This window comes from Equus przewalskii, chromosome 30 (genome assembly GCF_037783145.1).
Source record: "Equus przewalskii isolate Varuska chromosome 30, EquPr2, whole genome shotgun sequence".
Taxonomy (NCBI): Eukaryota; Metazoa; Chordata; class Mammalia; order Perissodactyla; family Equidae; genus Equus; species Equus przewalskii.
In genome coordinates, this window is record NC_091860.1 from 2,663,326 (window position 1) to 2,687,669 (window position 24,344).

Here is a 24,344-nt window from a genome sequence, read left to right on the forward strand (position 1 = left end):
GGATTATAACCCAAAGACCAAAGTAAATATCCATGAGACTATACTGATATTAATAAATGATTGAATAAAAAAATAAATGGGGGAAAAGGGACAAATTTCCTTACAGAAGAATTCCAAAAAATATCTGTAATACTTCCCCCTCTGGAGGGTGGAGCTTGATTCCCCTGTTCTTGAGGATTGGCTGCACTTAGTAACTTGTTTCCAAAGAATAGAGAATGGAATGTGAAAAATACTGACACGCCTTAACCAAGTGACCAGAGTTAATGTCACTAGTGATAGTCATGGTCATGTTATGAACCCCTGAGATCGTGTAATGAGATGGGACCTCAGTGGAATTTTCCTCAAATCTCTTAACTCCAGTTTAATTTTGAGGACTTTTCAGACAAACCACAATTGAGGGACATTCCGCAAAGATATATGACCAGTGTTCTTCAAGGATGTCATGGTCATAAAAAACCAGGAAAGACTGAGACACTGTCTCAGATCAGAGGAGACTAAAGAAAGCTGATGATGAAATGCAATTTGGGATCCTTGCACGAAACAAGGACTTCAGTGAAAAAACAATTGGATTGCAAATAACTCTGTAGTTTAATTAGTAGTATTGTACCAATGTTAACTTGTTAGTTTTGACAAATATACCAAGGCTATGTGAGATGTTAACATTGGAGGAAGTTGGGTGAGGGATATGCAGGAGCTCTCTGTTCTATTTTGCAACTTTCCTATAAATCTAAACGTTTTCCCAAAACAAGGAGATTTTCAAAACCTAGCTTTACAAGGTAGGTTGTATCCACCTACATTTTATGCTGAGCATCAGAGATGGCATTTCACACACTATGCGAACCAGCATTCAGCTACAGGTCTCTGTGAGCCTTTTAAAACACCTGGTCATTCCCTGAAATACATTTTTCTCTTTGGAAATGAGTTATGTTAAAAGTTCTTCAACTAGTTTTATTAAATACTGCTTTAGGGTTGGTACCCTTCCCCATGGCAAGTCTGACTTTGAGAAGTGTTTCCCAGTTTTAACCATGCTGTGTTCTCGTGCCTGAGTGCTCCCACCTTTGTCTTTTTGTTGAGACGTCCTGGTGCAACAGCTGTTTTGCTTACACTTTATTCAGATTGGTAGGTTCCTTTTTTTAGGTGGAGGGATTCAATAGCAATTACTCAAAAATTTCCCAGAATCACATTTTGTAAAATTGTAATTTTCAGTTATAGTTTGGAGACAAAAATAGTTCCCTTGAAAATTAATATCTTGGTCAGAGAACGTGCTTTTCTGCTGTTAGGGTTGGAGAAAAGGACTTAATTCTTTAGAAGTTTGAGCCATCAATTTCTTTACTTTAAATGCTTCCCATGTGGAGATGGAATTCTCCAGGAAAGTCATTATTTTTTCATGAGAAACAGTAAGTAGGATAGGATTATGTTAAGTGAAAATAAACCTTTTGAAATTCTGTCTGTGAAGATGGTTTACCTGAGGAGGCAATTTCACAATTAAGGGGAAAACTTTAAGAAACCTGAAGTGCAGACTGTACATAGGGACTTTCGCAGACATTACCCGATTGTTCTGCTAATCCACCAGGTCCATTGAAGTTAATGACCGGGCTTAAAGATGGAAGAAGGAGGTGTTAGTATTTACGTTGGCAGACTAGTTATATATGATGCAAATATCTTGATTTTCAAATTTTAGTAATTTATTTGAATATATATATTGTTTTCAAATTAAGGTGAAACATATTTAGATAGGTAAATGTAAAAGATTTGTACAGCACATTTAGATAATGTATAAGACTGTAGATGTTGTGGAATTAGGCAACTACTTTACCCTCTAGAATGAAGGTTGTTCACTGATAATGTTCTGCATCAGATTAAAAAAATAAGTGTAAAAAAAATAGTTGCTTATTTTACTTTCTCGCCCTCATTTCCTAGCATCTGTTCCCTTCCTCCCCTTGGTATTGTGCAAATTGCTGCTGATGCAAAATGCTATTGTTATTTATAATTTTAGTTTTGAGCTAGAAACATTGAGAGTTATGTGTTTTATGAAAATGAAATCTGGGTGGGTATTTCTTGCCTTCAAAATAAGAACTATGTGGCACCTTCTAAAATGTTTTAAAATTGTTTCAGAATTAAATTTGTTTTTTGGAATCAAGCAGCATTAGTCAAATGTTGCTCTTCTTTTTTATTGTAGTTTTGGAAAATGAGCCAGACTCTTCAAAATGTAATCTGATCTGAAATATTTATATCTTGTTTTTTCTCACGCACTTGCCTGCGGTTGAAGGAGTAACGTCAACAATGATGGTCCCATTTTCTCTATTCTTGACATTTGCTGATTGTGGACTGCTTATGGCCATAGGACAATTAAGTGGCCCTGTTGGTTTTTATGAAATACTGTGCAAGAAATAAAATGGGAGCTGCTGTTATTGCTCCTTCTTTTAGCTCTGTTTCTCAGTTCCTCAGAATCCAGATGGAGATAACATTTTTGTAATTTGAAAAAATACTAAACTTTCCTCCCCATCTACCTTTTCCTCACCCCCTTATGCATGTTTTATAGGACAAAGGAGATAATCCCAGTTATACCTGGCAAGAGATCATTGCAATTTAAAATAATTTTAAGGCAAACATTTTACTCATGATTATTCCTAAGACTATGTAGTATTTATCAATGAATCAACCGTCTCTAATATAAACAAAATTCATGATTCAAGGTTATGTGATGGCTTTGCCCTACTTTATATACAACTCAGGAGTTACTTTCCTGTGCGAAGGGACCATTGGTTAGGAATAGCTGGATATCAGAAATTACTGTCATTACCCAGGTGAACTCTGGTTCCTGGTTACGTCATGAGGGAGAGGTTGGAAATCTCATCACTCAGAAATTGGTCATTGAAGTGGGTGGGTGTAACCATGGGAACTGGTTAATCTTCCTAATCTCCACAGAGCATTTGTAGTCAGTTCTCTGAACCCGTTTCTTCTTTAAACAGTGAGAGGTTAAGCTGGATGTTCTCTAGCTTTTTCCTTCCAGCTTTAGAATTCTGAATCTAAAGTTTTTCATGGCATTCTGAACTGTTGAGGGAGCTGGGGAGCAGCTGGAGAAGTGGGTTCAAACAAGTAGCCTGAGTGAGGCTGATCTTTCTCTCTTCCTTGGATTCCTGGTCTGCTCCACGAACAGGTCTGGCGGCCTCAGAGAGACCTGTGCTCTGATGGCCTCTGGAAACGTCCTGGCCTTTATAAGTCGATGTGTGTTTAGGAAAGATTTGGCCAATCCTTTTTCCTATCAGATCCCTGTATGCTCATCGCCCGGTGTAGCTTCATGTTCTGGGGGTTATTTTTCTTACCTGATATTAAGACTGTTAACCAGGTACTGACTGAAGTAGGTTGTGAGATAAAACTAAAATCTTATGCGTCTGGTTTTATCAGCATATCAGCTTGAAGGATTTGCTGTGTGACGAGAAATTTATTTGCAAAATTCATTGTAATTCTCAAATTTGTACTTCTATATTAGAGAGTTCCAACATGAATTTTTGGGCATATTTAGCATTCTTGAGTTTCCCACAGATTTCAATGTAATTTTATGACCTAGGAGCTATTGAGCATGTGTCATAAAGATTGGAAAAGACATGAATTATAGTTCAGAATTTTCAGGCCAGAATGAGTTTTAAGAATTCTGCATGATATCTTTAACGTTTCACAAGGAAAAAATAATAAAATTTGATGTACAGGCTCGATTTTATTTTGTACATTAATAACAAAATTTGCTGGAATGAATTACTTTGTTTTTTTTTTTTTTAATCAATTCCTGTTCAAAACTTAAACACAGTTTAAAAAGAAAATTAAAGATTTAAAAATAAAACATTTATTACTTATGAATTTGAGCTAAAGAGGTTCTGTAATAAATGTTTTGGCATTCAAAATCTCTGGATTTAACCTTTCATTTTTAAATTTTCACAAAGGCGTAACATCAGTGTAATCAGTGTCACTTGTTGCAAATTCAACCACACATTAGTGATAGATACCTAGTTTACTAATAGACAAATTTTGTTTTGACAAAATATATGAATGTTCAGATTTCCTCTGTCTTGTCCCAGTTGTGCTCAGAAGTAGAAACAAATTTATAAATGTATACTCTTTCCTTTATTTCCTCTGACTTTCTCATTGATAATGGTTAAGAATATGCAAGAAAGCAATAATCAAAAGGGAAATTAATACTTATACATGTACCAATATTTGTGCTCATTTAGCTAGAGGAATTAGTGATAATATGGCTTAGGAATTACAGCTAATATGGGAGTGAGTTGCTTGACCTGTGATCAGCAGCATTAGGCATTACGTGTAGTATGTTAGTCACCATGGATTTCAAATAATGCTTTTCAGTTCACTTCAAAATAGCCATGTGCCTAGGGTAAGTGATGGTAAATACTGTGTTTGGAATAAAATCCTGTGCTTCCCTATTTTAAATCATGTCTTATTAGGCATGCAGTTACTTTAAACTGTTAGGGACTGCCAAGCCTTCTGACTTTATTCATAAGTTGGCTATGAACCTATGTTTTTGTGTGTGTGAGTAGATTTATTCACCCACCCCACCCCATTCTCATTTATTGTCTAGAGGATCATTTGAAGGTCAGAAAAGTACATTGACAACAATCCTATTTACAGACCATTTTATGGTTGTTATCTTTTCCTAAGCTTTAGCCTTGGCGTTGCTTCCAAGGTCATGCACCAGCGTAGCCATCGGGAGGCACAAAAGATAGACTCTGGCCTCCCAGACAGGAGTGGGTCTGATCCATTGAATCAACAGTATGATTACTGATGATTTTAGCAAGCTTCTTGCAGTTTTTCGTAAAAAAATAATTATCCTAAGCTATAATTACTAATTTCACTTCAATCTCATAATTTCAGGTTAGACGTCTATCTTGAAAATAGTGTCTTTTGTTTTTATGTGTATCTTTTCTTGGGGAAATGATAAAGCAGAAAATGGAATTCTCTTTGACCACAATTGCAGAGTTGAAAAATACTGTAAATTTAAAACCTTAAAACCACATGGGAATGTTTGAAAGTGTAGGATGCCTAGAGGGTGCAAAAGTGAAATTTATATGCATTAAGTGTTTAGTGTTTCAAAATATGGCACAATTCCTAATGATTTTTAAAAAGATGTTTGGAATTTTGCATTGAAATAAAGTGGGGATGTAGCTGGGATTCCTTTGCTAACATAGAAATATCCATTACTTCCAGAACGTTCATGAAACCTGCCTATATTTCTGCAATGTAGGGATGCATCCTTGCCAAGAAATCTGAGCATCAGCTAAGTAGCTGTTTCTGAGAGATAAAGCCTTGGAGTTGCAGCTTAGTATGCCAGGGGTAAGCCTCTGTCCCAAGGCATTGGGGGTTCTGTGTGATTTCTGTGTATTGAATTGTAATTGTCTTGGGGAGGGGAGAGAGGTCAGTTACTTTCTCTACCCTGGAAGAGATTTATGCCATGAACAGGGTACTGCTACCAGGGAGCTGCAAATTAATATGCATTTCTCAGCCGGGGTGGCTTTTTGACACCTGATGATGTGGCAGTACATCCAGGTGATAAGGAAGATCCCTGATCTCAGCAGGAACATCTTTTTTTCTCTGGCAAGAGGGAGAGTTTCCCGCCCGCACAAAGCTTGAGTGGCACTTTGGGGCCGTCTCCTAAGTGGAGGGTTATAGTCATAATTAAAGAAAGGAGAGTAATTCCTTGTGGTACTTTTCTTATATAATCTTTTGGATAATGTTGTTGCTTTCCTGTAACAATTATTTTTTATTAGCAAATGTAATAATCATCAGAATTTTGCATATTGGTACTACTGGTAGATTTTTATAAGTCTAAAGAAAAATATTTCTGTTTTTGTTTTGAAGTTTACCAATATACAGAGTGGAGGCATTAATTTGATTATAGAATTAAATAGATTTAAAATCATATTCTCCAATTTATTATAAATACAGCTCTAGCTTGTTACGAAAATATTAATTGGCAAAAAATTTTTTGGTTTGGTTTTCTCTTCTTTAGGTTATGAAATAAGGTTTCCCAATACATTTAACATAAATTTTTTTTTTTTTTTTGTAGTTGACTATAGTTTAATCCATGAAAAATGTAGATAGTCTTGCATAGACATAGTTGACTACCATATTTTTAAAATGGTTTACGCTGAAATAAATATTTCCAAAATGGAAATAAAATGCACTCTATACATTTCAGCTGGAAACAGTGAATATCCAAGCATATACTGTGAATTAGAAAATCTATTGCAGGTTACGACGTTTATTGATGCGCTCACGTCATAGATACAGAATCACGGCTCTGTAGGAGGAGCACATCACTGTGTGCACTGGATCCAAACTTCAGACAGGAGTGTGAGGAAGGACATGGCTGCAATTCTGGTAGTACCTGCGTGATGCTGTCAACAAAATAATGTATATGTTGAATAGTATTAATAAAATAATATAAATAAAATAAAATAAGTATATAAAGTATATATTTAAATTTTTTACTTAATATATAAAAATATATAAAATATATATAAAATATATATTTTACATATTTAAATATATAAAATAATATAAAATATAATAATGTATATGTTAATATTGTTAATATATTTCAGAAATCCTTCACTTACCTGATAATGACTAAGGTTACTGTAACTGAAATTTCCATATATACTAAATAAATTAATATATGAATTCATTATTGACTTTATCATAGCCATGTTGAATTAAGAAAACTTAGGAGGGGTTCATATCAGTTTTATTTTTCTTGTCAATTAACTACTGAAACTTGATTCCAAGAATATAAAGTTGTAGAATCTTTTGGGTAGACTTTTAAAGGACAGATCTTTTGATCTTTAGCCCTTATTTACCTTAATATGTTTCGTTTGTAGGGGCCTGCTGCGTGAATTACGTGGCATAATTGATGTAAATGGAGAAATGTCACACTACTTTTGAGATGCAATTGGAAATCATCACATTTTCTGCAGACATTGTATACTGTAGGTGTGACATTAAATTAAAATAGGCATATAACGCTGATACATGTCCTTTAGTATAAATCTAAAAGTACAGTCATTGTATTTCAGTGAAAATGCATTGTCATTGAAGTTTTTTTGACACCTTTTTAAAGCATTGCTTTGTCGATTTTTTAAGCAATTTATGGAAGCGTTCTTTTAAAATTTTGGGATTCTAAAACCATGTAAAAACAGGAAACATAACAAATATTCAAGAAAAAGCTATCCATGTTGATGTAGGCCACGGAGCTAAGAGCTTCAGTTTAAAGGTGGATGGTGAGCTTCTGCCTAGGTTTCACTGTAAGAGTGGAAATAGCAATTTAAAAAATTAACTAAAGGGCTGGCCCCGTGGCCAAGTGGTTAAGTTATCATGCTCTGCCTCGATGGCCTGGGTTCATCAGTTCGGATCCTGGGCACAGACTACGTTCCCCTCATCAGGCCACGCTGAGGCAGCATCCCATACAGAGGAACTAGAATGACCTACAGCTAGGATATACAACTATGTACTGGGGCTTTGGGAAGAAAAAAAAAAAAAGGAAGAGCGGCAACAGATTAGTTAGCTCAGGGCCAATCTTCTTCACCAAAAAAAGAAAAACTGTTAAAAAATTAACTAAATTACAAGTTATAACTGTAATTAGAAGTAAAATTAGAATATAGTGGTTAAAAAAAAAGCATGATGTTATTAGTTCTAGTGAGAATTAGGGAACATAGCACTTAACTGGCTGATGAGGAATGGTATTTTTATGGAAGAAATGTCATTTCGAGTCTAGACTCAAAGATGGTGAGTGAAGGTGAAAGGCACGTGGCATAGCAAGCACAGTTGTCGGTGATTTTCTCCGATCGGCCTACAGCACCTGTCCCAGGTGTGATGTGATCTCACATACACTTTAGAGAAATCGCTGTGTGAAGGGCCGTAGAACATTGTTGGAGTGGATAAGGCTTGAGCCAGTGTGTAGTTAGAAGGCCACTGTGATAGTTTCCGATGAGAGACAGGTTGATTCTGAGCTAGGGTGATAGCTGAAGTGTAAAATCTTGGTAAGGCACATTGGATTAACAAGACCTAGCAACTGTGGGGAGAAGGGGCGAAGAGGATCATGAATGCATTTTAGAAGGCTGCCAGAATTGGTAGGGGAAGCGAGTTTCACTTTGGTCTATTGACTTTGAGGTAACTTTGGGACATCCTCTTGGAAACTTAGATCATGAATTCAGGAAAAAGGTTAGTGGTGGGACCTGTGCCTAGAAGGATCAGGAAGGAGGGTTTGAAATTGTCTGCTTTCTGAGCGTGTCCAGGGAGACACTAGTAAGCAGTCCATAGAGAGACAACCAGGACCAATTAAGGGAAGAGGAATAATGGAGATTGGAAAGGAATGACGAGGACGTACCAGTAGCGTACTGGATTCTAGACACCAAGAAGTGAGAATTTTGTGGCATCTAGTCTCTTCGTGTTAAAGATAGATTTTTCTCTTTGCAAGTGGCATTTTGTCACTCTGCAGACGTGCAGTTCGCCATCAACTTTCACCTAATAATTTTAGCATCCATTGATTATCTTTGCCTGAATGAATTATTTCATTAGGAGCTGAAAATGGTGACTTTTCTAAATCTATTAATTATTCTACTTCTATTATTTGACATTCATCTGAAAAGACGAGCTTCTGCTCATTGACTGACACTGTTGGTTTCTCTGAAATACAATTCCTACTGAAAGACAAGGTAGATTTTAAATACTTTGTTTAATTATTCATTTTCAAAGTCAAGAGTTAGTGTAATAATTACCCCTAATGGTAGAAATGGTAGAAAATGAATAGAAAAGCCAGGTCCCTAGCCAGCGGTAGTTGCCTCAAGATCCTCAACATAACAGTTGTCCTTGTGCTTCTCCACACTTCCGATCCTTCTTCTCTGTGGACGTTTAAGGTTTTGTCATTATTAAATTTCTCTCCCCTTTACAACTAATTTGAATTACTCATCAGTAAGTTTATGGACTATGGTGAGAAACAGATGGCTTTGCTTTCTTCTGGAGTTATCGTGCTCAGGTTTTGAGGAGGGCTCTTAGCGTTTTGAGACACAGTGAGCTTTAGTTTGTCTGTCTGCTTGCTTCTTTTCTTAGACTTTGTCTGTGTCCTCTGCTGATTTCACCCTTGCCGTGGTCCTGTGAGCGAGGTCAGTCCCTGATCCCTGCCCCCGCAGCAGCATCCCAGTCTTACGGGCATCTCCCTTGCACATTGGGTATGGTGCGTGGCGGCTTCCTTGAGCTGCAGTAACCAGAAATGTACAGAGGATTTCTGCTAGGAAGTATTTGCTGCAAATGTTTAATTGTACTGTTGAGTTTTTAAAGTTTATTTTCTGTAGTTTAATTTCTAAAAAAAATGTGTAGAGTTTCATGCTAAAATTTATACTGGTAAATATTTATAGATTAAAAAAATGTTCATATGTCACGATATTGGCATAGGTCCAAGACCATCAATTCATTCCAAAGATTTATTCTTTTATGGAAATCATAAGAAACAGAAATCAGTATCCTGATTTCTGCAAACCTATACACTTTTCTGTGTTTGTGTTCACTGCTCATTTGGTTTAAGTAATGAAGGATAAGTATCAATTGTGTGTAAGATATTTACAGCCAGACTACTCTTAACAAAATTATTAAGGAGAGTATTTTGGTACTTCTCTTAAAGTGGGGCACTGATATAAGTGGGTCCAAGTGAGGTTAACATTTTAAATTTGTTCTTGTAAGAGATATTTAGATTTAGTTATTTATTTGACTTCCCCACCTTATCCTAGCCTTCTCATTTCTTTTTAGAACATTGAAGTTAAGTCGTACAGCCCAAAAGCCAAAGCAGGTTGTTATAAGTTATTATTTGAAAGAACTATCCATCAGCATTTGGCTGCTCTGGTGTATATTAAATAGATATTTATCAAGTAACCAGGTGTTTGTGTAAAGATTCCACTTGTCATAAGCGTGTTAGAGTGAACAATTAATGTGTCTGTTATGTACCATGTATTGGGATAGACTAGTTTTTTTCTTTACTTGCTATTTGAATTAATGCTTACAACTAGCTCGTGAAGTAGGTCGCAGAAGAGCCCAGAGTCTCAAGTCTCTTGTGCAAAGTCAGAAAACTACAAGGATCTAAATAATATGTAGATTCATTAGTCTTCCTTGTTTTAAACATTTTTGGTGATTAATAGAAAATAGCTTACAACGTTATAAGATTGGGAAGAAGAAAAGAGAAAATGCTGTACCTGAGAGGTGGTGGAAGTCTTGCGTAGAAATATGTTTCATTTTCTGGTGCATATACTTGGCCCAGGGAGGTTGATTCGGGAGGGAGTGCAAGGTGTATATGGTTTCGTCTATAGTGCGTGTAAGCCTATGGCTACTTTCCCTGCTCCGGTCATGAGACTGTCTTTTCCTAGGCATAGGACTACATTTCTTAGGTCTGATCTGGGTGAAATGTCCTCAATCAGCAATTTTGTATAGGCTTGAAAAAAATATTTTAAATATGTAGAGTCATTTTTCTGCTACTTATGAAAAACCAGGTGCATCATTAATTTGCAACGTCTGGTTTTTTACAAGACAACTTTTTGTTTCTTTTTGAATAGAAAGATGAAAACTACAGAAGCCTCCCACGGGATACTAGTAACTGGTCTAACCAATTTCAGAGAGACAATGCTCGCTCATCTCTGAGTGCCAGTCACCCAATGGTGGACAAGTGGCTGGAGAAGCAAGAACAGGTAACCTAAATGAATCCTTCTACATGTGTCATTGGTATAACTTCCTAGCCAATACCCCAAAGATGTTTCCCTCTATCACAATGATGACTAAAGATAAATTATTCTAACACGTTTTAGTTAAGTACCACCAGGCCCTGTGTCCGAGTTTGTCTAACATAAATGTGGAATATTTCTGGGGTGGTCCCCGATCAAAGCTTTCTCATAAGCAGTTAGGAATATTTGCTGTAGATTCTGAAGTATCATGACGTTAGAGCCTCTTATGCTGCTGCGGCACAGATATCGGCAGTGAATAATGCAGTTTATGGGTAGACTTGCAGGACCACCCATGGACTCTTCTCATTGATAGGAAGTAAGTTAAAGGGTCTGAAGAGGCAAATTAAAATTTTCTGTTATACCTGATTTCACTTTATGAGAGAAATGTATGCTATAGTGTTGTCTCAGAGTTTAGATGATTTTGTCAGGTTTGGGGACTTCTTTCATAAATGTCAAGGACCTATTTAGGTTTATGTTTTTAGAGTTGCTTAGCTCGCTCTGCAGGGTAGCCACCTACAACTCATGAAATTAGAATTGTTTACCACTCGTGTAAACATGGCTTCCTGTCTTGGGAGGAAGGACAGTGTGCTCCCTTGTTCCGTCACTGTCAGAGAAGCCTTTGTTGCATCTGAAGACTAAGAATTTTATCTGGTAAGTTTGATGTACAAAAAACAAATTCTTCCAGTGTTGTTTTTTAAAAGTCTTAATTGTTTATTGTTAGTGACAGAGTTTTCTTTGTAGTTTTAATAGTTTTGATATTAAAAACCCACTTATTTGGTTACTTCGTCACTTAGTTATTTTCTTAAGAAAGTCCACATGGATGGAAAACTAGGTGAGTACTCGGAGAATGTTTCGTTGTTCATCTGTTTCAGTAACTTCTAAAATTATTAATAATTCTGTTGCCTAGATACTGAAATAACTGTTTTTCAATTTAGATTAATGATATCAGTATAAAGAAATCCTAAACGTTTTACTTAATTCATCTGAGTCTGTTTTATATTGTAAACCTCCCAAAATAATTTTGTGTCTGTGGGGTGTTTGAGTATGAAACAATAAAAGAGAACAGTTTGCCATTGATACCACTGATGATATGACAAATGGACTAATTTTTATCATATAGTAAATGTTAGCATACAAACATTGTGTGATGGAAGTAATTTTAAACAATGAAAGAACCTTGGAAGTTCTACTTAGGAAAAACACAATTTTCTCAAAATAATACAGATTTCCCACTAATTGATGTTATTTCAAGATCACTTTGAAATAAATGTTTCTAAGATTGATAGTTTAGCCTGGGCCTGGAGTCAGACTAGCTGGTTACCAGCTATTTACCATATGTGAGATCTGGGCATGTTGCTGAATGTGTCCAGAATTCAGTTTCCTCATTTATCGAGTGGGGATAGTCAGAGAACCTGCCTCATCCGGTTGCTCTATCGGGTGAGGTAGTTCCTGTGAAAGGGTGAGAATCATGCCAGGTACCCAGAAAAACTCCGTGTGTCTTAATATATTTGTTAGAAGAAAATTGGCTGCTAATAAGAGAAAACCTAGATTGTGTAATAAGGAAATATTCCTTACTCATTTGTCAAAATGTCTGGGAGAAGGGAAGTTCAGGATTCAGTTTGCAGCTCAGTGACCACTTTGAGGATCGGAATCTCCATCTTTTCTGGGAATGCTCTGCAGAGGCTCCTTGGCTCTGTGCTCAGGATTGTCCTTTCCTGCCAGAGCTGCGACCATCACGTTCTTGCACAGAGCAAGGGGAACAGTGCCTTTTTCTTCTTGGCCTCTCTTTTGGAAAGCAAATAAACCTTTCCCACAAGCTCATCCCGCTCCCCTCCAAAAGATGCCCCTTTGTGCGTTGTTGTCCAGAATTGCATGATTTGCCTGCCCATTTCCAAATTGGAGGGAATAAAAGTTGCCCACGCTGGTATAGACTAATTGAGCTTGACCTCCCGGAGCTGGGGGGTGGAGGTATGGCTCACACAATTGCTCATCCCCTTGAACACAGTCAGGGTTCAGTGAAAGCAAGAAGGAGAGACAGTTAGCTAAATATGCTAAAGATGTCCATTTTTATTGCAAGATTAGGAGGAAGAAATTGGCAGCCCAGAGTTTCTAAAATATGATACATTTAATTATACTCTAAAAAGATCACTTTCACTATTGCAGTTGTAGATCTGTTTTTAAGAAAGTAGTATAGTTTTTCTTTGTGATTTTGGTATAAAATAGTTTCTTTTTGAGTAAAAGGGATTGCACTGAGAAGGCACACAAACACTTCTTTTTTTCAAAGACTAAACTTTGATTTGTTTCTGTTGAAATTATTGGAAGTATTTGTTCCATGATAAGTAGGTTTTTAAGAAACAAATACTTTCTTAGTCTATGATGTCTAATGTAGATGACATTAGCTAATTGATTCCTGAGCCTGAAAACATCATCTTCCTTGGTTTAAGTTTAAAAAATGATGATCTGTTCAGTAAATTTGATGATTTCACATCAGCAGGATAATTACCTAGATTGAAATCTTATTAAGAGGGCAAGAACGGCAAAAACAAAAGATAACCCATATTAAAACTTTGGCTAAAAGTAAGCACAATCATTTGGGCAGAAGAGGACCAATGGGTTATACTGGATACAGTGGAAATCTAGTCCAGCTATTCACATTTAATTGTAGATTTATTCTTTTTAACTATTCTCCATGAGTCATCTGATTTTAATGGCCTGATATCTCTTCAGTGGCTTTTTTTGTCCTTAGTTTTTTGCCATTAAAAATATAATAAAGAGGATGGCATCACCTAGATAAAAGAATGTTTTATATGGTTAAAAAAAATCCCCACTCTGCCTGGATGATTTGTGACCATCGGAGTGGCGCTGATGGCCGTCTTCCTTCAGGTTTGCCGTCTGGACGGAGGAGGTCATAGAGTTCTAGATTTCGTATGCCTCCAGTGCTTTTGTTTTGGCTCTGTTTCCTGCTGCAGGGCTTGTCTCTCATTATCTCTGTTTTTTGAAGGCAGTTAGGGCCATATCAGCTTTGCCAGTGGGAATAAACAGTAGGGATGAAAAGGACAAAAGAGTGTGTGAGAGCGTGGGGCCAGCGGGGCCTCTGGAAGCTGCAGGTGTCTTTCTCTTTTTGTGGGATTGATCCTACATAGGGGGATATTGGATCTCCTTGCCCACTGTTCACTTCTATAACCAAAGGTGGGCGATGCATCCTGTTGGAACTCTGTACCAAGATGCACTAGGAGTCAAGCTCAACGTGATTTCCAGAAAGCCTGGTCTTGCTTTTCAGTGACTAATTTACCTTGCTCAGCACAGCCTGTGGGTGAGTCCTACTTCATGTTCATATCAGAAGGCAGAGGACCGCGCATCTTTCACAGAGCATCCTTTTCTTACGTCAGTCTTGTGACTTCCTTCTGTGATTTCTCAGCGGAAGCAAAAAGGACTGGAAAACTATTTAGCTGTGGTTGTGTTGCCTAGAGAAAGTTTTCATACTTCTGAAATTTTGACTCTGAGACCCAAGAGACAAAAAAAGCAACAAAACCCTTAGTTTTTATATTTGGCAATGTGTTAAGAAATCTGGATTGCTTTTAACCATTACCACCTCCATGGCTCTGCATAGACTGTAATTTAATATTGGCAGATGATAGATCATAAGCTGACTTTGTTCTTATATCCCCACAGTTTATTGCAACTAATAAATTCCACAAAAGGAGAGGCAGGAACTTTACAATACATGATTGGAAGAATTTAGGACTAGAAAGTAGCGGGACCTTAGGGGAAATGTAATCTAATTGGTAGCCTGCCATTTTCACCGCCATGTCTTGGTGAACAGACATGAGGCCAATTAACTGGAATAGCAAGAAGGTGTGCCGAGCATTCGAGCCGCCGCTTTGCTCTGTCCTGGAGGCATGACTGCCCTGACCTTTAGAGAAAAACCATGTTTTAGGGTTCTTTCCATCAAGCAAAAACTTCATTTAATTGGCAAGTTACATTGCAGGAGGCAAACTGAGGAAAACTACCTTAGATGTTTGGTGATGACACAATTCAAGTGTGACATTGAATGTGCTCTCCCCTCACCTTTGAACCCTTGCCTCATGACCAACCATCCAGTGTCAAGTCGCACGGTCTCCAAACCAGGAGTTTTAGGAGCAAGCCAGTGCCTTTTCCCTTATTTTATGTGCTTTTGTCACTACCTGCAGCCATCATGCTCTTTCTTCATACTTCTTCATGCAGAACATTCCTGAACTCTGATCATTTATTTTTCCTGAGATGAAGAGGGCTAATATGAGGACAGTGTTTCTTTCTACGTTAGCCTGTATTTGTTGCATCCTAGATGTTAGAATTAGAAAATAGCTGAATGTTAATTCGAAAACATATTTAAATAAAATAATGCTAGAGAATAAATGCTTACCATTTGTCTTATTCTCAGAAAAGAATAGTTCAACATTGCTTATTCTGATACCCAACTTTTGAAAATATTTATGCATTATAACTAATATTCACATGATACACAATGAGTATATTTACAAATTGTGGAAAAAGTAAGTTTCCATGATACTGTTTCATTTTTACTTTTTGTTAAAATTTGATTAAAGCCAAATTTTTGAAGATCTAGGGGAAAAGGGAATTTAAAAAATTAGAGCCTATTTTGGATGTGAGTAAACACATAGTAGAGAAGGAGAATTTTTGAGCATATCCAGATTTTACATGGGGGCGGTTTAAAAAAAAATGAGCAAGCAGTCTGTAAGTAATTGTGGTACTAGGTTTTGTCTGTTGTACTTTGGTGTGATAAAGTGACGCTGTCTGGAGTGATCCAGCTGTCGGTCCTGCTTCCACATGTCTCATTACAGTTGGCTTTTCCTCTGATCTGCCTGCGTAGGGGAAGGTCGTTCTTTCCCAAGTGCTTCCTAGCCTTTTCTAAATGAAACAAATTTCTCATTTCCCTGACACCTAGAACCATCCAGATAACATAAAGAAGTTGGTTTCCAGAAGATGAAATGATCAGACTTTCTTAATTACAAATTGGGAGATGGCTTCTTCAGAAATCTGATTACAACAGCTGCACACTGGTCAGCGAAATGTCTGCTGGGTCATCCTGTTAAATGTGGAAGAGCTGCAGAAATTCTGACGTGGGTGCAGGCGGGGCTTCGTGGTGTCTGCTGTCGTTAATGGGACTTAAGGTTGGGTCTGGTGCTGTCAAATAGTAATTGGGAGGTGTTGTGTTGTGTTTATTCTTTAATTCTTTAGCCCATAGACACTGAGGAACCAAATGACTGTTCAGATTATTGGGTTAAAAATAATCAAAGTCCCCTGCCTCCAGATTCTAAAATTCTACAGCTTTCTATTAAAAGGAAGGGGATTTATTAATATTATTTCCTAATTGGCAAACTTTTGCAGAATTGTGCAGAAACAAACATATTTGTGTTTACTTCTAACAACAGCAAATGTAGAAACTAAAATCATCAAGATTGTTTTAAAATTACACTTAGTTTTAGTTGTAAAATGCCAGAGATTTTCTTTATAGCAGAAATCTCTCATGTTCACAATAGCACCAAAAATAAAACCAAAACAACCTTTGAAGAGAATTGTCATGTCACCTGGATATATTAATGCCAATAGCAGATAATTTTCTTGTGCTTTGTTAATAGGATGGCACCTATTACAATATGTATTAAAATTTTTTGAGTTTTAAAAGATGGCTGCTATTATAATACATGTCTTAAAATTATTCGAGTTTTAAAACATGATGAGTAAAGCACCCCATATATGTGTGACACGTATTGTTTTCCATAAGCCCTACACATTTTCTGCTTTTATTATCAAAGAATGTGGACTAGGAGTATCAAGTGAGGATAGGACTGAAGCATGGGGGCCCAGGTGGACAGTCTTCTGTGAAGGACACACTAATTCCTGGGGAGCCTTGCCAGCCACGTGCAGGGCCACTTTGGGTGGTCTTTTCTGAGGACAGTGACACTCAGTGTTTTACAGAAATTCAGCAGCAGAAAGACCCAGTGAGCCTGGGGAGTGGGCGCCAGGATTGGAAACCAGCCCTTCTAATGAATGGATCCTCTTGTCTGACCCTCAGGTCACTGGGTGTGTGGCCTTATCTAGGTTGTATAAACTCTGCAAACTTCATCTTCACTGTGTACAAAATGGGGAAGTGATCTCCGTTTGGCAGACATTGGCTTTGTGTGTGCAGATTAAGTCATGTTGCGTATCAAAATACAGATCCAGTCTCTGGTGTATGGTGGGCGCTCATTAGTTGCTTCTTTCCTTCCTGTCTTTATTTTAGGTAAGAACAGCCTTCATGGTTACACTCAACAGCTCCCGTTAGTATTGAGGAACTATTTTTTTTTCTCAAGTAATATTTCCTCCTTACATATTGGAAGTACCATTGGGTATGCTGGGCTGGCTCATTTTCCTCCCTGGTGTATTTCTAATGCTCTCATCATCCTCTCAGAATTGGATTCTTGCTTCTATGGCATCTTATCAGAATTAGAATAAAATTTAATCTTTTTAAATCATCTCTGGTTCTTTTCTGAAGAACATAATCTGACACAAAAATGACATTAGTGTTAATCTCTGTGTCTGTCCATTTTTTATATTCCCTTTGTTTTTGGCAAGCATGTGTGGTTTTAATACCATTAAATCTAAGGATACCATTTAAGAATGCTGACTATCTGACGAGGGCTTCTGCTTGGCCATTGCTAAGCATCTGGGTCCCATTGTGATATGAATGGCGTTAGGGAGGCACAGTGCTACTCACTGGCTTTTGGAGAGGTAGTAGTTTAAGGGGTGCTTGTCAATCCTCCCGTTCCTTTATGACTGGCCATATTTGTTGCTTCTTTGGTTTATGGAGCTAAAAGCCCGCAAGCAGCAGGGCAGTGAGTCAGAAATTCTAGTGAGTGAACAAGCTGGTGGTGTGTGGATTAACTTTCCTGGGGAATCTGTCAGTGGCTGATCATTTTCTTGCCTGTGAATACAGCTGCCTGAACTGGATGTTTAGAGCTTGCACTGTGGATAAAGATACATTTTCATTTTTAGCGATGGCCCTCGGGGGCCTTTTTATATTTTCATTGCAGGCAGTCTTAAAGTTTTTTTGTTGTGAGCTGTGAGATTAAATATGACGACAAAAAGAATACGTGCTTTATACTCTTAACTCTCTTTATTCCCACCCATCTGTATGTCGCTTGCTTTTGAAAATTCCTTCTTTATTTCTATATTCTGTGAGCAGTGGAACTGCTATTCTTTACAAAATGCTGGTTCAGGGTTTGCATTAACATTTGCCGCCTACAGTATGTTGTTTTCATTGCCCGTTTCCTGAAGCCTGCTTATAGAAATTGGATCACGTGGGCATTTTTAATGTTGGAATTTTACGATCTGGGTAGATATACTTTTTCTTTATCAGCCCTACACAGGCTTATTCCAGCTACCTTCAACACGGTTCTGAAATAGTCCTAAAAAATTGCTATTTTAGTGATATGAGTCATTTTTTTCTTTCACTGTTTTCTTTTTTTTCTCTGCTCTTATGTTTGAAAAGAGATTGTGGATCAGCTTTCTTTAATAGTGAACAAATTATAAAGAAATTAGAATGCTTAAAATAAGCATGTAGTTCCACAGCATACACCTGATGATGTGTGGGGGCTGGGCGGGCTTTGGAGTTTCATTTCACATATGCATATGATTTACACTTCTTTGTAATAAGCACCCATTACTTTGAAATGTTTTTAGTTTTACTAAGTCAGACTTCATAAGATTGGAATACTGAGCCATTTTTTCTCTTTTTCTGCAAATAATTCCCAAATTGTTAGATAAAATTACAATATTGATATTTATTGTAATTAAGTTAAGCCCTTTGAGAAGCGTAGGCCCTTCCTGCCTCAGGAAATTCCTTGTGCTCTCTGAAATAATTCGTTAACTGGCCCTCGTGTGACTTGACTCCATATTCTGCTGAGAAAATAGAAGCAATTTTGTAGTAGTGTCCTTGTGTTCCCACCACCGCAGTGACACACCTACCTGTGTTTGTGCTCAGACACCCCTCCTCATGCCTGGAAGCTTCCCGCCCTCTCAGAGCCAGCCCTTTTCACTTCTGGTCTGCCTGCCATCTCTTCTCAGTCTTAGGACTTGCCTGTTGCCTTCAGCTCCTCTCTGCCCGGTCATGAATGTGCGTGTGTGTGTCTCTCTCTGTACTAGGTCTTTCTGGATCAGCAAATACATGTTCAGTTGACACTCCACTCTCCCCTCCAAGCCTTTGTCTCGCTGTTGCCTCTGCCTGGCTTGTTGTCCTTCCCAATTCACACGTTTGGTTCCTTCTTATCTCTCCCGTATCAGGTCATGTATCTTCCCCTCTGGAGACCTCCCCCAATTACTATGTTTGAAGGAGGGTGACGTACCTGCTGTCTTCCATTATGATCTCTTCTCTCACCATCTTTTCCTTATACCATTTATGAATTGGAATTTATCTTTGTTTATATCTGTTTCCATGCACTAAAATGGCACAGGCGTTGTCTTGTTTACTGTTGTTTGTAGCTCCTAGTAACCCCTCGTGTATTTTTGGGTGAATAAGTGTTTCAATGAATTAAAAGGAAAAAGTCCATAATGCCCTCACGTTTTCTGATACGGTGTATCATGGGTGGATTCTTTGTTGGGTGAACTAGATTGACCACTTTATAATGCCACATGACATGGTATTGTGATATTTATTAATTATGAACTACATGCTACAGATTATAGGGAAATCAAAGAAAATCTGTTAAATGTTAACATATATATAAACCTTATAAACACAGTGATACTATTGAGTCATTGCTGTTTGGTTGCATCATTGCTTGTCACTTAGCTTCTGTGTATGGCAAAAAGACTGGAAAATGATTTCAGACTAAAGGACCAAGAAATGGGAAAAACATTCTTAGATCAGTCAAGGTAAAACAATGTTCCTACTTTGAAAAACTTGATGCTGTGATGGAGAGCGCAACCTTCCTTATCCACAAATTTATTTAATCACTTCTGATCTTTCTCTGAGAATGTCGTGTAATTGAACATGGCTTCAGGTGTTAAAGGTGAGCACCAACAGACTATTTCCAGCAGTCTCTGCATCCGAATGATTTCTGCTCTACATCGGTTGATCCAGTGGCCCTAGGAACGCCATCTGAGTTTACAGTTTGGTAGAGGTAATGGTCAAGGAGGATAGGAGCTGCTGTGACTTCCTTAATTGAGGCGTTAGTGGGACATGAGGAAAAAAGACCCCTTGAAATAATGTTGTTAGAAGTCCAACATAGTCATCGATTCTATTAGCTTCAAACATACGGAATTACTTAAATATTAAAAATATTTAATTATCAGAGAATATTAAATTACTCTTTGTGTTTATAACTAAAGTGATAGATAAATTTTCCATTTAATTGGAAAAACAATATATGAATGAACCAATTTGTTATATTTAATATTTTATAAGCAATTGGATTAAAAGTAATATAGTTCATATTCTCTCCTGAATACGTATTTCTTTTTTTTTTTTAAAGATTGGCACCTGAGCTAACATCTGCTGCCAATCTTCTTTTTCTTTTTTTTTTTCCCTCTTCTTCTCCCCAAAGTCCCCCAGTTCGTAGTTGTATATTCTAGCTGTCTTTCCTTCTGGTTGTGCTGTGTGGGACGCCGCCTCAGCGTGGCTTGATGAGCTGTCCATGGCCAGGATCCAAACCAGCGAAGCCCTGGGCTGCTGAAGCGGAGCACATGAACTTAACCATGGGCTGCTGAAGCGGAGCACATGAAATTAACCACTTGGCCATGGGGCTGGCCCTGTATTTTATGTGTTTGAGAGCTGTTTTTAAATTTTTTTTTTTCAGAGCCTTCCAAGATTTTTATTTTCATTAGAATGAATATGAATTATAATATTACTCTGGGACCCCAAGCTGGCAAAATTTTTATTTTCTTTTAGAGATGAATTTTTCTTATTTTGGGAACAATGGAATTTTGGTACTCACATGTTCAATATATAAAATACGGATATTATAAATTCTGACCTATAGGTATAACATGACCTATACATATTATGCCTGTCTGTAGCTCTTTGAGATTATTTTCTTCATTCAATTCTCTGAGTAAAGCTTCTCTTTTTCTCTATGGATATTTGATATAAAATTGAGTTTTAGAAATTATTTCAAAGAGAGAACTAATATCCTTTGTTTCCTATGGAATTACGCAAAAAGTTGTTTAGTTAAAGGAATTAATTCTTATATGAAGATGACTTCACACTGGCTGTAAAAAATTTTATTTTTTATAAGTTGATGGTGGTAGGTGTCTCTATTCATTCCTTATTATCCTCAGGGTCCTTAGTCATCTATATGAGATGAAAGGTTAGAATTAGGGCGTCTTCCCAATTGCCTTGGAAAATGGTAGACTTTATTGGACCATATGGGGATTAATTTGATAACATTATTTTCTTTGTTTTTTATTTTGCGAAGATAATGGTTTCATTTTTGAAAAAGTAGTATGTTCATAGTTCCAAAATCAAACATTATACATGGATGTACAAAATAATAGTCTCGTCCCACTACTGCCTTTCAGTCACCCAGCTTTCCTCCCCCTGTGCAACCACTGTTACTAGTTTCTTGTGGATCCTTTCAAATAATACCATTCTTTTATGAGCAAATATGAAAATATATTCTCTCTTCATGTTTTTATATAAATACTATCTACCACATTCTGTGCTTTGACTTTTTTTCTTTTTTGCTTAATGTAACTTGGAAATCTTTTCATATTGAAACATAAAAAGTGCCCATTTTTGAAACAGTTTAATTTCCTTTGTATAGATAGGCCATTGCCTGGTGATGGGCGTGTAGATTGTTTATGGTGTTTTGCTATTGCAAACAGTACTGCAATGAATAACCTTTATGTGTAAGTCATTTTGCATTGAGTGTTACTTGGATAGATACCTAAAAAGGAAACTGTACATTTGTGGCTTTATACAAGAGTATATATATGTGTAACGTTGATGGATGTTTCCAAACTGACCTCAGTAGATGTTGGACCAAGTGACACCCCCACCAGCACTGCCCACGAAACCACGTTTCCTCTGTTACTTCCGTTTGCAAAATGATGTTCTATGAAATCTGTTAAACTGGCTTGCTGAGAGCTGCCTTTAAAATAGTTGCCTTTGTACATTCTCTAAAGCAGAAGGCTGTTGACACAGTTGGCCGGCACGCAGGCTGAAAGTGGGCTTCCTCTCCTGTTAGGGATCGCAGGCCGTTCAACAGCTCCTTTGTCTCCAGAAGGGAAGCGTTTGGGAGGGGCGGCGTTCTTGTTGCTCTCTTGGAGTTCACTCCTGTTCTCTCACCTTTGCTCATGTGTAGATCCCTCAGACGTGCCTCACCCGCTGTTCTTCCTGGTCTCCATGTTTTCTCTCTTACTTAACTTTAATGTCTCTAATTTTTTCCTTTCCAAACCCACAAGTTATCTGGGAGCTGCGTGAGCACTAGCAGAGCTCTAAGTACAGAGGAGTGTTCAAACTTTGCAAAAAATCCATTTTTAAGTGGTAAATGTTTATTAAAATGATCGTTAGATTTTTTCTTGAGTGCAATATATTAGTAAGTTTGCCCCAATAATCTTAGTATACGTGCTGCAAAGTGAGCACTGCCCCAATAATCTTATGGAGAAAAAATTGATAAATGCAGGTTTAAGTTTAATAAATTTTTAAACAACATTTTTGTTAGGGAAAAATAAATAAAATTCACGTAAATCAAATGAGATTTTCTGAAAGATTTTTTTCACCTTTGACATAACTTGTGCATTCTTTTCATATTTTACATCTCAGATATTTGACACATATTTTTGTTATGAACTAGAATGATCATATCCCCTCAGGAACCACCCCCCTTCTCTCTGCTCCCCTTTCTATCTCCTATTTGAGGACAACTTATTCAGTAGTTGTTCTTATTTGCATAATTTGCTAGAATGCAAATGAGTTCAGTGATGGGACAGGAAAAGAACAAGATTTTTTAAGATGAGTGGCTCCCTAAATGCTTCTTGAAAGATAGGAGTTTTATGCTCAATTCTCAATGGTAATTTGTGCGCATAAGTTCTGTTATGAGCAGAATCAATAGTTTTCTTCCGTTAACGTACTGAGATGAGGTGCTGTTGTAATTTATTTCTCTGTTAACATTATTTTTCCTCTTATGCCATAGACTATACATTATATAATAGTGTAAAAACCTATTCAAAAGATTTAAACTCTCAGGAGCTATTGCAGTCTTCTTGCCAAACTTAAACATGCTGTGTTGTCCTTGGTGGCTGGGGTTCGTGGAAGACAGCTCATCGTGTTGAGATACAAGATGTGTGTCTATGGAATGGGTCTATTTGGGGGCTTGAGAATTTTGACCAACAGATGTTAGAGTCTCATTTATAACCTTTCTCATTTCATGGAGGATAACTGGCAATTTATATTCTTTTATTCTTTTCTCACCTCTTAGGACTGGGCATTCTTTCTCTTTCTTCCGTTGTTCCATCGTTATTGCCTTAGGTAAGTGTTTGAGGAGTCCTGCCTGGTCAGAATCCTCTGTCTCTGGACAGAGGATTTGTTTACTCTGTAAAGCCACTGGTTTTAGATTATTCTCGTTTCCCAACTTCTAGCTCTCTCATGTTTAAGAAGTTGAGATGGTAAGGTGTTGGCATCTGCAGTTATCAAAGAAAGTATCCCAGATAGCTACAAATGCACAGATTTCCTTCTTAATATTTTCTCTTATTTGTAGCATCAAAATATAGACCAGAAGTGGTTACAGACGCACGCGCGCACACACACACACACACACACACACACACACATAGATTATAAATAAGTATTACATTAGTTATAGAGACCAAATGTGAAGCTTCTAAAATTACATTTAAGTGTCTAGAAAAAACAGGATATATATCCCCACTTAAGTGTTTTTTGCCCTTCTTTGACCCATGGTTTTGGATTCCTTTATTTGTCCATTTTTCTCTCTTACACGTAGATAAAGTTGTTCTAATTTAATAAATACCATGGTTGATAAAATTTGAAACAGAATTTGAGTGGCTCAGAGTACAACCTTATGTAAGAATATGGAGGTTAATACTTTACCTTGAGGCTATTTTCGTTAAAGAAGATGCAGCCTAGAAGCCTGATGCCGACGTCTTTTACCAACCAGTGATATCTTGAGTGTTATTCTTCATTTTTCCTGTTTCTTGTCTCTGTCCTTCCAATCCTGGAGATTCTCTTTCTGAACGTCTCTCCAGTCCCACTCTGTCCTCTCCATTCTCATTTCTCCTTCCCAAGTTCAGGCTGCCGTCAACTTAGGAGAGTCGTGTTGAAGCCATTCTCCCTGTCGCCTGTGTCTCCACTCAGGTCAGAGCGATGTGTGATAACTAACCCTGTGGAACACCCTTCGGGGCTTTGCCCATCCTCAGGACCACTGAGGGCGAAGCGGGTAACAGCTGCCAGCAGTCAGAGTGACCTGGGTTGGAATTTCACACCATGTGTAGGTTCAGCAAATTCCTGAAGCTTCTAAGCCTCAGATCAAGTTTCATAACTTTCTAAGACGTATTTCACAGGATTGTGAG

General features: G+C 37.4%; 1 protein-coding gene across 50 annotated transcripts in view; it reads left to right on the forward strand.

Annotated features, from left to right (window-relative positions):
• Positions 1–24,344, forward strand: part of PARD3 (par-3 family cell polarity regulator) — a 614,383-nt gene that overhangs the window by 296,960 nt on the left and 293,079 nt on the right. For 40 of the 50 annotated variants that reach the window (XM_070601668.1, XM_070601677.1, XM_070601649.1 and 37 more), the window contains one exon: positions 10,611–10,742. The exons of the other annotated variants lie outside the window; for them this stretch is intronic. In XM_070601668.1, coding sequence (XP_070457769.1) covers positions 10,611–10,742 — 132 coding nt within the window. The remainder of the gene's footprint in view (positions 1–10,610; positions 10,743–24,344) is intronic. 50 annotated transcript variants of the gene reach the window in all.